The sequence below is a fragment of the Pinus tabuliformis genome, chromosome 5_2 (genome assembly GCF_031772625.1).
Source record: "Pinus tabuliformis cultivar Carrire ecotype Pingquan chromosome 5_2, CPIR1, whole genome shotgun sequence".
Classification (NCBI taxonomy): Eukaryota; Viridiplantae; Streptophyta; class Pinopsida; order Pinales; family Pinaceae; genus Pinus; species Pinus tabuliformis.
Genome location: NC_142306.1, coordinates 146,993,073 through 147,008,767, shown reverse-complemented (window position 1 = coordinate 147,008,767; position 15,695 = coordinate 146,993,073). Strand labels below are relative to the sequence as shown.

Genomic DNA, 15,695 nt, shown 5'->3' with positions numbered 1-15,695 from the left:
TTGTGCGACAACAACTCTGAAGTCGTGCTAGTGTGTGACAGCCCGCATGAGGAGAACTAAGGTTGGAAGGAAGGATTTGAGCAGGAAGCAATTAAATAAGATTTGGTGCTACGTGTTGAATGGATAAATTATAAGCTGAAAGTCGATTGTCAAAAATGCGCCTGTGCATAATGAAATGCGATGAATCGTTGTATGTTCTAGTCAGAGATTGGTATAAAGTCCAATACCTGGGTGCATGCAGTTGAATTCGTGCGCCCTGTGCATGAAAGACTATTTTGTTGATAAACTTCTTATCCTAGCCAGAGTTTTGCATGAAGGACAGGTGTTTTAAGCGGCTACGTGAAGTTGTCGTGGGGACCAAAATTGCCACTCGACTAATTGTCATGATAGAAGGCTGAGCCAGCCGAGATTGTTGGATTCACATGGACGAGTTTTTATTGCTAGGCGAATTAAAATTCATGTGAAATATAGATAGCTGAGGCATTCTGGCGCCGCATATTTGAGAGGCAGCAATTGTTCATCATCAGGACTACCTTTGTGTGTGTGGTTCCAGTGCCTTCTGTTCGTGACAGAGTGGAGGTTGATCGGGAATATCTATGCGTGAATGAATTCACATGCAAAGATAGTGTGCATTGAAAGATGTTGTGCACCTTTGTTAGTGTGCAATATGATTAATGATCAAGCTATACAGTGCGTTGGTCAACATCATTACTGAAGAGCAAGCCGTGAGATCGAAATTGTTGCCAAACATGCGTGGTTATCAATTATCGGGGGGTGATTCTGTTGAGGAATGAGGCCACTCTGATGTGTCACATGTATGCAGGATGTCGATACCTGCAGGAAGATGTCATGATGAAAGACCATCACAAATGTAACTCTGATTTAAATGTTCATTTCTTATTTTGAACAATTATCTGGATGGGCTTATGCAGGGTTGCCAAGGGAAGAAATGTGGATGTCTTCCTAAAGGACCATGTAGAAGGATGTAAGATCCTTCTGAAGGATACTACATGAAGAAGGAAGCAAGACCAGATGTAGACTGATGGATCACTTTCTGATGAAATGAATGATGACATGACTAACTCATGGATGAAAGTGATGGATGGTTCGTGCCCTATGAAGAAGCCACAAGAGATGAAGACTTCTTGACAAAGAAATTCATGACATCGAAGGAAGGAGCTCTTCAAGCAGCTGGTTGAGGAGTTGTTGTAATTAAGAGGGAGCCTGAAATTCCTGAGCCAAGAAGGAGCTTACGAATTCATATGTTCTCCCTAATTGAGAGGGAGAGATAGACACATTATTCTTGTCTTCAATTGGGAAGACAGCGTAGAGGATTGGGTAATCATTTGGCATCTGATCCTCTTTGAAGATGATATAGGGCATCTGAAATAAGAGGAGTCAAGGAGGACAGATATTTGGGTTGGGTAGCAAAGATAAGAATAGTCCCATGGAAGGTCATACTCTTTGAACACCAGGGTGGAATATGTAGTATGTACCTTGAGAGGTGTCTATACATCATTGGTCTCGCTATCATTGTGCACAGATCTCATGGAGAGATAGAGTTGTTAGTCAAGGCCTTGTTATGTGACAATGTTGGTTGATATGATGCTATATAGATGGGTTACCAATCCGACTCTTCTTATGAGAAATTCTTCAAATTGAGAATGACCAAGTACCATTATGAATACCTCCCTAGTTAACAGGGAGTGTTGAAAAGTGTAACTAGGTTCGGTCTTCATAATGACATGTAATTGTGAATTTTGTAAATGATGAAAAGAAGAAAATAAAATTATTTTTGTGATGCTTGCTTCATGGGTTTCATGAGCAAGAGATTTTGTTTAGATGGCTCCCATTAAGAGCCTTAGGATTTTTCATTGAAGTCAAATAGTCAATGTCATGTATGAAGAGCCCTTCTTGGGCATGCGTCAAATATATATGAATCTATATAGCCCTCCAACGACAAGCACAAAGTCCTCTCTTCATGTCGGCTTCAAGATAAAGTAACAAACTCATGTCGACATCTCATTATGGAGACACACCTATTCATATAAATATGTCGGCTTAATATGACTGACAAACCACTATAAATAGGCACCTTGGCCTATTCCCCAAACACAAAATTTCGAACATCTTTCTCTGAGTTTTTTCGGATGACTATTATAGAAGACAAGTTCGGAATCACCTCTGATTCAGATAACCATTTCGATGAAGGCTATAATTCGGTAAAGGCCACAGTTCAATGAGAGAAAAGGGAACTTGAATCCCTTTGAGATTCAAATCACAATGATAGTGAATAAGTAACAAGTTCGGATGTCAAGTCATGAGAGCAATTCGAATAGACAAAGAAGGGGCAACGAGGAAGAGATGAAAGGGCTAATCTCAGTCAACAGACATTTGGATCTCTTTCTGAGTTTCGTATGGATACATTGCAGTGACTAGAAGGGAAACAAGTGACAAAAGTTTCTTATGTTTGGTGTTGCACAAGAGGAAGGTCACAAGTGTGTGACAAGGTCTAGTTGTTGTTACAAGGAACAAGGTCTCAGTGGTATCTCAAAAGGGCAGCAGGATTCGGTATAACTGCTAAAGGAGAAATTCGACACCCTTCACAAGCACAGTGATCACAATTGGGTGTCATCACATATGATGCGAAATCTAAAGTAGAAGGAATCAAGAAAGAGTAAACGAATACATGGAAGAGGACTTGTGTCTTGGTCTTGGAGAGGCTACTAGGTCATGGGTCTTGGTCTTGGTATTCATCAATTGGAATCTCTATAGGAAGAATTTGTGCAGGTTTTCCTCTCAAAGAGTGAGAGGTTTTGGCGCTGTCTGATAGCCTACATTTTGTGTCTCTTTTCTATTTATGTTCATGCATTGGTAACTGTTTGATGAGAAAGAACAATAATAACTTAAGTAATTAGTAAATTCTAATCTAAAGAAGAAAAAGTCTCTCACAAGCAGTTACTAATTGAGAAAAATCACCTAATGCTAATGTCCTAGATTTCTTAGCAATTTTCTACTGCAATATTACATAATTATAATCGTTATTTTTTTTGCAAGTGTTGGTATAAACAATGCAGCTTAAATCAGATCAAAATGATATCCATCACATAGGCCATAATGCAAATGTACTAGTATGGAGCACTTGAATGGAAGTACTCACTGGAAGTGGTTAATCTTGGAGATTTGAAAAATTACATTTATTATGTAAAAATTAGGATTTTCATAAGTGTTTATTGTGGTTAATCATTTTATAATTTCAACTAATTTAATGATGTTTTGATAATTTAGGGTTTCCGACCATATTTCACAAATCATCCCATAGCAACGTCTACCAAACACTCTATGGTGAATGCATATCTACCAAAGAAGAAAGGAGAACATCTACAATATGTACATCTTACCTTCATTATTGCTTACCAATTAAGCTAGCAACTTGATAGAGTTAATAAATATATCAAATAATTATGAAACTTAACCCTTCCAAATAACTTGCATGTTATTAACATACTTTATGTCTAAATCCACCAAACTCAAGCAGAATATAAGCTTGAGTGTGAAAAACAAAACGAAGAGTTTAAGCATGCCTTGCAATCGTTTCACTGATATCAAAATCAAAATGCTCTAAAAATTTAAAATAAAGATATCGCCTCTACAAAATGGAAGGAAAAAAATGATAAATTCATTAATAAAACATACAAAAAATTGGAGGTACAAGCATAAACATATCAAAATAACAATGGACGCACAATAATAACCATGGTGAAGAAATAAAAGCGGGAGGAACTCAAAGAAGATATTCAATATTAGCTCCAGTTAATCATTACAAAAGTTTATGTTTCTTTTATAGATATTACAAATGGTTATAAGATAAATCTACTACTTATTTGAGAGGTGATTCAATGATGATCTCAAACATCATGCAAGAATAGCTTCATGCCTAACAGTTGGACAATACTACATCCATAAGCCTTATAATCTGACAACCCCTTCTTAGCCCACGGGGCGTAGAATAGACAATGATGGGGTGTTCTGTTAAGGCACTTTGTGATGTGAAGGTCACCGGTTTGAAACTTTGTGGGCAAATATCCATCCATGTTAAGAGTTGGTGTGACCTATGTTGGGTGCGATCCCTGAGTGATTTTGACGGCTTAGATGCCCCTAGGTCGTGGTTTCCCAAGCCAAAGGTTAAGCGTGCAATCATCTTATGACTCACACCACTTAGCAAACAAAAAAAAATCTAACAACACCTTCTTAAGGCTTACACAACTGAAAATAAAACTCAACAAAAGCAAACATACACTAACACAACTAAAAATAGAACCAGACATCCTTCAGAGGCCTGACCTTTGAAAACAATGTTTGGACTAATCATGCAAGAATAGCTTAATGCCTAACAGTTGGATAATATTACATCCATAAGCCTTATAATTTAACAACCCCTTCTTAGTCCACGGGGTGTAGAATAGACAGTAATGGGGTGTTCTGTTAAGGCACTTCGTGATGTGAAGGTCACTGGTTCAAAACTTCATGGGCAAATATCTATGTTAAGAGTTGGTGTGGCCCAGGCCAGGTACGATCTCCGGGTGATTTCGACGGGCTTAGATGCCCCTAGATCGCGGTTTCTCAAGCCAAAGGTTAAGTGTGCAATCATCTCAGGACTCGCACCACTTAGCAAACAAAAAAAATCTAACCACCCATTCTTAAGGCTTTACACAACTGAAAATAAAACTCAACAAAAGCAAACATACATTAACACAACTAAAAATAGAACCAGACATCCTTCACAGGCTTGACCTTTGAAAACAATGTTTGGACTAATCATGCAAGAATAGCTTAATGCCTAACAGTTGGATAATATTACATCTATAAGCCTTATAATCTAACAACCCCTTCTTAGCCCACGGGGCGTAGAATAGACAGTAATGAGATTTTCTGTTAAGGCACTCTATGATGTGAAGGTCATTGATTCAAAACTTCATGGGAAAATATCGAACTATGTTAAGAGTTGGTGTGGCCCAGGTCGGGTGTGATCCCAAGGTGATTTTGATGGCTTAGATGCCCCTAGATCGTGGTTTCTCAAGCCAAAGGTTAAGTGTGCAATCATCTCAGGACTCACACCACTTAGCAAACAAAAAAAATCTAACCACCCCTTCTTAAGGCTTACACAGCTGAAAATAAAACTCACCAAAAGCAAACATACATTAACACAACTAAAAATAGAACCAGACATCCTTTAGAGGCTTCATCTTTGAAAACAATGTTTGGACTAGTAAGACTCCTTTAAGCTACTCCCTAATCCACTAAGAGATATAGTCTCCAATGGTGATCCACTTTTCCCAACATCATTGGACATCATTTGCACTTGCAATGTCTTGTAAACGTCATGAAGGTATGATACCAAAATTCCATATCTTGTATCTCTCCATAATTATTGGAAAGCAATCCCCACATACATGTCTCATAACCCCAAGGAGGTATAGTTTCTTGATCCACCAGCATCCTGGACTATTGAAAAGATACTCTTCCATTGCATCCCTTTTTATCTTCAAAGTATGGACCCTTCTAGTCCTCCTGATTATATTGATTGTACTTTTTACAGATTTATATCTGGACAACCATCTGGATTGTATTGTCGGTCTCATTCCTCCTTTACAGGAAAGACAAGTCTGCCAATACCATAATTGCTCCGAATATTAGCCACAGTGTCAGAGATTCAGTTTCAGTCCACAACACGAATGGATTCCTTCCCATTATGTGAATGAACCTCCTCCATAATTAGTGCTCATGGAAACCTAGGTCATGGTGCTCAGACCACGTGTAAATGTAAGTTTAGATAGCATGCAAAAAAGAACATGCCGTGAACACTTCCACAGATGAAATCTCCAGACCTCTTATATTTACTACATTGGAAAGGTTGTAAAAGTATTGTGTCTTCCGATCTATGGAATTTGCTTGGCTATATCTGTGTCCCATACTACTGGAATCATAAATTGCTCTGTCGAAGGGGATGTGGACTTCCTAAACGAAGCAGAGATTATCAACAATATCAAGCACTGGATTCTAGTTGCCTTGAGAGGTAGTTGCATCCATTGAGGACAACACAGGAAACCACTGATTTCTGATGTTTTACAGCATTTATTGCATCTTCAAAAGCGCATCTCCTCTTTCACCTGGACAGCAATATTGGCCACCAGACAGAAATGTTCTTCAATGGGAGTGTGGCTCTGATACTATATCAGAATAAGGCGGAGGCACAATAATAACCACAATGTAGAATGAACAGCTAAAGGAACTCGAAGAAGATATTCAATATTAGTTCTGGTTCATCATTCGAATTGCGTATCTCTTTTATAGATATTACAAATGGTTATAAGATCTTACAACTACTTATTCAAGACAAGGTGGTCGAGTGATTATCTCGACCATCAAGCAACTTAGCTTAATTCCTAACAACTTGAAATTATTACATATGTAAGCATTATAATCTAACAAATATGAATAAGTAGCAGAATTAATGTTGACAAGCAGAATTCTAAGCTAATAACTCAGCCTGATATAGTTGCAAACATTTGAAGTTCAAAACCAAAACCTTAATAAAAGAACTTTCTAAAGGACCTGCAGCATTATGGCACCTTAGATTTTAGTTTCTAAACAAAGATTAGTTTTTGAAACATAATCAACATGATCTAAATGGCCTCCACTATGTGAAAAAGGCTGATAATCTCTTACCATTGCCTGTCTGTCGCCTATAAAACCAGAGAATTGCACTGCACACAGGAAAAAATTGCATCATCAAGAGAATTTCCCTGATATTTTGTTTTATTAACTATATTCTCACAAGCTTATACAAAAAAAGACGTCCAAGTTTATCAACACAATCAAACGAAGTAATGCAAAACCACTGCCTTTCATGATGTCTAGTGGCAAAGAATTTTCATTTTAGACCACGAGAACAGTAAATAATAAGTGACATACACAAGGAAAGAACAGAAATAACATAATGAAGAAATATGTGTAAAATTCATCATATATGTAGAATTTGCAAAAGAAGACGGAGAAATATAACAGACGGTAAGACAGTAATAATCATATCTATTCAAATTGAATACATCATGCTAGATGCAATTTTAAACTGTTGAACTATGCTAAATACTATGTAGTTAAACTACCATACTAGCATTAAGGTTAATCATCTTACATTCAATCTGACTATTAATTTCTAGATACTGACATTTATGTCTCCTAAAAATAATAATGTTGGAGTATTATTACTTCAACAGCCCACCCCACCACCATGGCCACCCCCACGCCCTTAACACTAAAATACCCCAACCCTTAACATGAAAATAGTATTTTGAGACCTTTACCCACAACACAAAAGTTCAAAATCTTTACAACTCAACACTTGTATGAGAAAGAAATACATCTTAAATATAAGCTGACTATAAAATTTGATGATGAGAAGATAGTGTATGGTACACATCTATCCACCAATCATCTATGTAACAAGCCGCAATGTCCACAAGTTCTCTATGAGCATAACATGGATACATTCCACATTCCATGTGTTCATAATACAAAAATTATTCGTTGCTACTCTCCTACATATCTGTAACCCACAATTGGTGCTCCATCAAATTGTCATCACCCTTATGTATCCTCACATTGAAGGTACTAACATGTTGAATTTCCCCTAGGGCCTACACAATCATCCCTAATGAGCATCCCTTGTTCAGTTCCCTTTCTCTAGAGCCTCACCTGAGAAGCTAATCAAACTAGGTAGCCTTTATTGATTTCAACATCATGTTTATTAGTTTTTTCATCACCTATACCACCTTCTTTGCCATCTATTCACCACTCATCTGTGTAACAAGCCACAATGTCCACAGGTTCTCTATGTACGTAACATGGATGCATTCCATGTCTTCATAAAAAAAAAATATTCATTGCTGTTCTTCTCTATATCTGGAACCCACAATTGGTGCTCCATCAAATTGTCATCACCCATATGTATCCTCACATTGAAGGTACTAACATGTTGAATTTCCCCTACACAATCATCCATAATGAGCATCCCTTCTCCAGTTCCCTTCGTTGAAATTTGGCAGCTAAAGGAGAAATTCCCTCCTTTGGGAAGCCCTCCTCACCCTTTGGAGACCCAACTAGTCCTTGGAAGAATTTAATTTGCACAAGGAAAAATATTATTTTTAATGTGAAACCCTCATCTTTACAAAAGTACAAGTCAGCCTGGGCAAGGAAATTTGACTTCCGACTTCCGACTTCAAGGACATGTAGAAATAGACCACACTTGGCATCACTTGGAGGCATCATCACACATTCACATCTTCTTTTCTTTGGTTCATCTAGATCTCAAATTGCAGGTGCAAGTTCAAACATGCGAAGGGAAGGAAGACATTTCTGTTTGGTTCGTTGACTTTCTATGGTAGGGCAGCTTTGACTTCATTTGACTTGGAAATTTTGAATTTATCTCTGATTTGGAAGGCCGCATTGACTGGGAAAGAGACCAAACTTTTCCTGGCTAGCTGACCAAGGCTGACCGCAGGTTTGACAAGGGTTGACCACAGATCTGAACAATGACTTTCTCTCTCCTTTGACCAAAAACTTGAAGCTGCTTTGACAAGGTTTGGCCAAGGAAAGAAGAGCACACTCTCTGACTGTTTGACCAAACTGGTTGGTGCACATTTGACCATTGACTGGTTAGGGCTGCTGCTACTGCTGTTGACTTTGACCAGATTTTGTAGATTTGACTTTTGACCAAATTTGACTTTTTGGCTCATCTTTGATTGGAAATTGGATGGTTGATTTGTCTAGTCAAGGCTTTGACTTTTGACTCATTGTTGATGTACTTGGACATTGTATCTCTCTGCTGAACATTTGATGACAACCTAATAAAAGAAGAATTTGGACAGGGTTTTCCCCCATGTGGGGTTTTTCCCTGGTCTTTGACCAAACTACTATGTCTCTATTGTTCTTGGTTGTCTTCTATTGTGCATTTGGTTTACTATTCTATCTACAATTGTTTATTGTTGTTGGAAGATTGAAATTATATTGGAAATTGATTGCTAATTGAAGAAGAACTGTAATAAGTGAATGTGTCAAGCATAGAACACAAGAAAATTAACATGGTATCAGAGTTGAGGTAAAGACAAGCACAAGGAGACGAGCAATCACCTTTGAAGGAGCTTATTTGACTTGGTCAAGATGTCTACCTCATACTTTAAGATTGAAGAGAAGTTGAATAACTCATCTAACTATGCAGTTTTGGAGAACCAGGTTGGATGACTTTGGATGAAAATGATCTCTTGGAATATGTTGAAGGCAAGGTACCTGAGCCTCCGGAGAACGCATTTGTTGCTCTCAAAGCTAAGTACAAGAAAGGTGAGATCAAAGCTAGGAAGATTAGTATTTGATTCATTGAGAGATCATTTGATTGTTTATATTTCAAAGTTGAATGTTTCAAATGCCATAAGTATGGCCACTTTGCCAAAGACTGTCCGAAAAATGGAAATGCTCCCCACAACAACAATCGTGGCTTCAACAACAATAGGTTCTATGATAGAAGAAGAAGAGAGGCTCCTACTAAACGTGAAGAAGGCCACCATCCTCAAAAGAGATCAAGGAACTCAATGTATGAAAATAATGCAACTACTACTCAAACTGAATATTTTCTTATTTCTGCTCTTTCTAGTTCCTCTCCTCCAATTTTGTTTGATAATTGGTTGGTAGATAGTGGGGCCTCTCGACACTTCACTAGGTATCGTGAAGTCAGACAAATTTGAAGATCATTCTAGGGGACAATTATACCTATCCTATGAAGGGATTTGGTTTTGTTTCATTTCATTTGGACTATGGTGAAACTATACATCTTCAAGATGTTATATATGTGTCGAGATTGAAAAGGAATCTAGTGTCTATATCTACCTTGGAGGACAAAGGAATGAAGGTTGCTTTTATAAATGGAAAGGTCCTTACCTGGCCTATGGAATCTCGCTTAAGGGATGCTTTCACTTTGGGATCTAGAATCGAAGACCTATATAAAGTCAATGGGAGACCAATCCAAGCATTGGTTCACGATAGCAATCATCAATGTGAATTATGGCACCGAAGATTCGCTCACCTTCACTATGATGCCTTGCCTAAGGTGATGAAGATGGTTTCTGGAATGCCTGAGGTTCAAGCAAATCATGATGGAATATGTCTAGAATGTGCTAATGGAAAGAAGTCGAGGGGACCATTCCCTTCTAGTAGAAGCAAGACTAATGAGATACTTCAACTCATACATTCTAATCTATGTGGACCCATGCCGGTGAAATCTCTTGGTGGCTACTTATACTATGTAATCTTTGTGGATAACTTCTCTCACAAAAATTGGATATTCTTCTTGAAGCACAAGAATGAGGCATTTGATATCTTCAAGGACTTCAAGGCGTTCATAGAGAATCAAACTAGAAAGAGAATCAAAGTCTTCAGGTCTGACAATGGAGGGGAATTCATTTCAAATGAGTTCATTGACTTTTGCAAGAGAGTTGGAATCAATAAGGAGACTATTGTACCTTACAACCCCGAACAAAATGGAGTGGTTAAAAGAAAGAGCATGACAATCATGCCAAGCTATGTTGCACGATTAAAAGTTTCCAAAGTTTTTATGCGGCGAAGCTACTAACACAGCTGTCTATGTTCAAAACAGGACTCCTCATCAAGCCTTGGGTGATAGAACTCCTGAAGAAGTTTTCACAAGTGTAAGGCCAGATGTTGGACATTTGAGGATCTTTGGTTGCCCTGTCTACTTTCATGTGCCGAAGGACAAGAGGAACAAGGTGGAAGCTTCTGGAAAGAAAGGTACGTTTGTTGGATATTGTGAAAATTCTAAAGCTTATAGAATCTATGTACCTGGTCAAAAGAATATAGAGTTTAACAGCGATGTGATATTTGATGAAGATGTTGCCCTTGGGAAAGCAAGGGACACTCCTCCCCCTACTAATGTTGAAAATAAATATGATGTCATGGATATTCTAGAAGGCCCTTTTGTGCCTAGGCCTAAGTCTGATTTCGTTGATGATCGCATGGACCCCTTGATCCCCCTCCGTGTGATCCTCTTGCCAGGAAGAAACCACTATGGCTTCGAGATACCTTACAAGATGTTGAGATACATGTTGCTGCAAGAGGGACTTTCAAGGAAAGCAAGTAGCCATGTTGACACTAGGGATATGTTTGTTGAGAAATCTTGGGCATTCAAAGTTAACAATTTCTCTACTTGTTAATTGCTTGTGATGCACTTTTACTTCTTATCTTATAGTCTTTTCTTCGTTAGCTTATTAATGTGTTCTTTCATCAAGACAATTACCAAAATGCATAATAAAAGACAAGTGACATAGTATGTAGGCTTCTCCAGCCAGAGCCAAAACCTCCCACCTCATGAGAGGAAAACCCGATCAAAATTCTTCTTCTAGATCTTCAATTGATAAGTACCAAGACCATGACACGGACCCTTGACTATAGTATCCTTTCAAGAACCTTATCACCGACCTTGATGTTTTGCCTCCTCCTTCCTTTGCCTTTCCTTTTGATCTGGAACTGCTTCTCCTCAGCTCCTTCTAGAGAAACTCAATCTCTATCTTTTCCACTACTTCTTCTCAACTTCCCTAGAGAATCTCAGTCTCTAGGTCCTCTCTAGAGAAACTCGATCTCTAGGTCATTTTCTAGAGAAACTCGATCTCTACTTAGATCACCCAGATGAATCCTTCTCTTGTTGCCCCAGATTAAGCTTTGTTGCCCTAACTTCGCACTGCCCAGAAGAAACTTTGTTATACCCAGAAGAAACTTCGCACTTCTTTTTGTTGCTCCTTCTTCACACTCCTTTTTAGCCTCTCTTCGCACTTCTGTTTAGACCAAATTCAGATTGAACTTCTTGTCTGAATTGTGTGTCACCAAATGAGGCCGAGTAGGGCTATTTATACACTTCTTCACTTGACCTTTAGGTCGACTTGACAGATAGAGTTAGGCTGACTTTATCTAGCAGCTTCTTGAAGAGGTTAGGTGACAAGTTCTTGGAGGATACTTCATATAGACAATATTGACCTCTTACAAAGTGTAACATGACTTCATTTACATGACAATGAACATTTTATGACGAGATGACAAATAAATCCTAAAGACTCTCAATGGGAATCTTAACCCAAAAACAAAATCCCTTGCTCATGGAACCCATGAAGCAAGTCAATATAATAATTTTATTTTTTTCTTATTTACATTTCATTACATAAAATCATAATTACATGTCATTATGAAGACTGAACCTAGTTACATTTTTCAACACTCCCTCTTAACTAGGGAGGTATTCATAATGGTACTTGGACTTACTCAATCTGAAGAATCTCTCATAAGAAGAATTCGGAATTATAACTCATTTTTATAGCATCATATCAACCAGCATTGTTATATAGCAAGGCCTTGACTAACAGCTCTATCTCTCCACAATATTAGAGCACAATGCTGGCGAGACCAATGATTTATAGACATACTCATCATTGTCTCTCTAGGATCATACCCCACTCGGGTTCACTCAGGATATGTTCCATAAGGACTATTCTTTTCCAGGAATCCCCAATCCCACAAAGAATATCGGTGCTCCACGACTACTCTTACTATTGGATGCCCTATCTCATCCTCAAAGCGCATTGGGTGCCAAATGATTACACAATCCTCCATTTTTCCTTCCCAAGTGAAGAAAAGAACATGTTTATCTCTCCTTTTTCAAACCAGGAGGACATATTCCATTAAAGGAATGTACTCATTCCTATCACAAAGGAATGTACCTAAGCTACCTACTTAGGAATTTTTCAAGTTTCTTCCAAGTAAGAAACTTCTTTTCATGCTCCCTCTTAACCAGGGACCTATCGCAGCTCCTCATGTTGAGATCCTGAAACAACTAGTTGCTTGAAGAGCTCCTTCATTCGATGCCATGAATTTCTTCTTCGTCAAGGAGTCTTCATCTTTGGGAACTTCTACATAGGGCACATATCATCCATACTTTTATCCATGAGTCAGTGATGTCCTTAACTCATCAGAAATTGATCCATCAGATTTTCCATCTAGCTTTGCTTCATGTTATTCTTCTTTCATGCCATATTTTCAGAAGAACATTACATCCTTCTAGATGGTCTGCTTGGAAGTCATTTACAGATCTTCCCTTCGACAGTCCTACATAAGCCCAACTAGATGTTAGTTCAAAATAATCACTGAACACTTTAAATCAAAATTGCCTTTGTGATGATCTTTCACCATGACATCTTCCTGTAAGTATCATCATCTTGCATGCAAATTGACACATCTCCCACTAATATTCATTGTCAAGGGTCTCTATCTTTTTCCGACTTTTATTAGAGTCATCACATCCTTCCGAGAGATTCAAATCTGCTTGGACTTCGGATGTTGAACGCCTTCTACCTTTGTTGCATATTATCTCGATCTCTTCCTTTCTTTTATCGCACATTTTATTCCCAGGAGCTTTCAATCAGAGTTCCTTGATTGTAGTCAACTTCCTCATGATTCATATGAGGACATATTATGTTGATTTCATCTAGTGTGACTTATGCTTTTGCTGCAATCTTTTGGAGGAGGAGATCCTTTCTTTTCTTGATCATATTTCCCAGGATGGGAATAGTGATCCATATTATTTGCAACCACATGACATGACTTTCATAGTAATCAATGCAAGCATACATACCTCATCTTTCTTTCAGTCATCTAGACTTCTTGTAGTAGCTTCATTCGAAAGGACTTTATCCTTCAGACCTACTTTCCTGTTATGTCATCATACCATCATCACTTGAATCCCATAAGTTGGAATTCCTGATGAAACATTTGCTTTCTTTTCTAGATCGGTGAATCCTTTGATGAGGATTCCATCAGAAAAACTTGAGGATCTTTTATATCCTCATCTGACAGAGGTTTCCTTTATCGACTATGATGGTCCCAGTTGATGATGACCTCTGCTTCTTTCTATAAGTATCAATGAGGTTTCCTAAGAGCTTCTTATTCTTTGTAAACAATTTATTCCAGACATACTTTCTACTTCCATGTCACGATCTCTTACTTCTAATGCTTCTATCACAATGTTATTTCTAATCTGATGCATTCTATTTTATTTACACTGCATCCTATCTATAGCTTACAAGTGAAAGGTACCTTCTAATGAAGAAGATCATCTCAATCATAGTAGAGATCTTTTACTTCTTCATTCTTAAGTTTCTTTGACTAAGGCTCTTTCACTTCTTCAGTAATGTGGGCTTCTTCCCTATTCCTCTTGTCCTTACTACGGTTAGGACAATCTCTTTTATAGTGCCCAAGTTCTTGACATCCATAGCATCTTACTTTATCCATGTTCCTTGTTTTCTTTTGAGGACCAAACTTTCCAAATTTCCTTTTTCTTCTAGTCATAGCAACATATGCTTGATTCTGCTCATTTGATCCAACACCAATCTTTACCTTCAATCTGGTTCCTTCGATCTTACAAAGTGACCATAGATCTTGAAATGGAGTAGTCTCTTTCTTCCCATATAGACTTGAAGTAGTTTCCCCACTCTTCCAGTAGTGCATTTAGTACCATTGTGGTTATCTCTCTATCAAACATAACTTCTCCTAGTTCTTGTAGTTGATCTCGAATTTCTTATATCCTCATGAAGTATGAGGCTATTCCATCTTCCTTGGATATCTTAAGTTTGTAGAGTTCTTGCCTTAAGGAGATTACTTCTCCTGCGGTACTTATGGAAAACAACTCTACCAACTTGTTATATATAGCTTTTGCAGTCTCCAATTTTGATACATATGGGATTAGAGAGTCTTTTATAGATTCTATAAAAATCCTTCGGGCTCTCACTTCACCCTTCATGTATCTAGCATGAGCTTGAGTATTTTCTTTTGGAGGTTGGGTTAATGATCCCTTAATGTGATCCATGACCTCAATTCTCAATAGGATTTAGCTCAGTGCTTTTCTTCCATGCAAGGAAATTTACAGCCCCAACCAATTTATTGCTTTCTGTGCATAAATACATTTTGATATTATCAGATATAGTCGTAGACTTACTTGTAAGATTTTGTTTGCTTCCTCCTTAATCTCGATGTTGATAGAGGTCGCTTCTTCTTGAGTGATTGATGAGAGAGAGCTTGATTCACAATCCTTCTTGAGTTGAAGAGCTTTCACTCCTTTGATGATGTGATGATATCTGAAGTGCTTCTAGGGTTTCGGTCTTTCTTCCTGCCTTCTTCAATCTACGGTTTCTTTGATGTAGATCTTGATCTCGTTGATAGCCTTCGACTTGCTTTGATGCTTTATTTGAAGATTGATTCACGTGTGTCTACTTGCTTCCACTGCCCCTTATTGTCTTCAACACCTAAGCTTTGATACCATGATGAGAAATCTAGGGCATTCAAAGTTAACAATTTATGTGCTTGATAATTGCTTATGATGCACTTTTACTTCTTATCTTATAGTCTTTTCTTCGTTAGCTTATTATTGTGTTCTTTCATCAAGGCAATTACCAAAATGCATAATAAAAGACAAGTGACATAGTATGTAAGCTTCTCTAGCCAGGGCCAAAACCTCTCACCTCATGAGAGGAAAACCCGATCAAAATTCTTCTTCTAGATCTTCAATTGATAAGTACCAAAACCAT

At 37.9% G+C, this 15,695-nt stretch overlaps 1 protein-coding gene across 1 annotated transcript in view; it reads right to left on the bottom strand.

Moving 5' to 3' along the window:
• LOC149157953 (mitochondrial adenine nucleotide transporter ADNT1-like) overlaps positions 1 to 15,695 on the bottom strand; it is an 88,085-nt gene that overhangs the window by 14,064 nt on the left and 58,326 nt on the right. Inside the window, exon 4 of the mRNA XM_089436058.1 lies at positions 6,730 to 6,767. Coding sequence (XP_089292184.1) covers positions 6,730 to 6,767 — 38 coding nt within the window. The remainder of the gene's footprint in view (positions 1 to 6,729; positions 6,768 to 15,695) is intronic.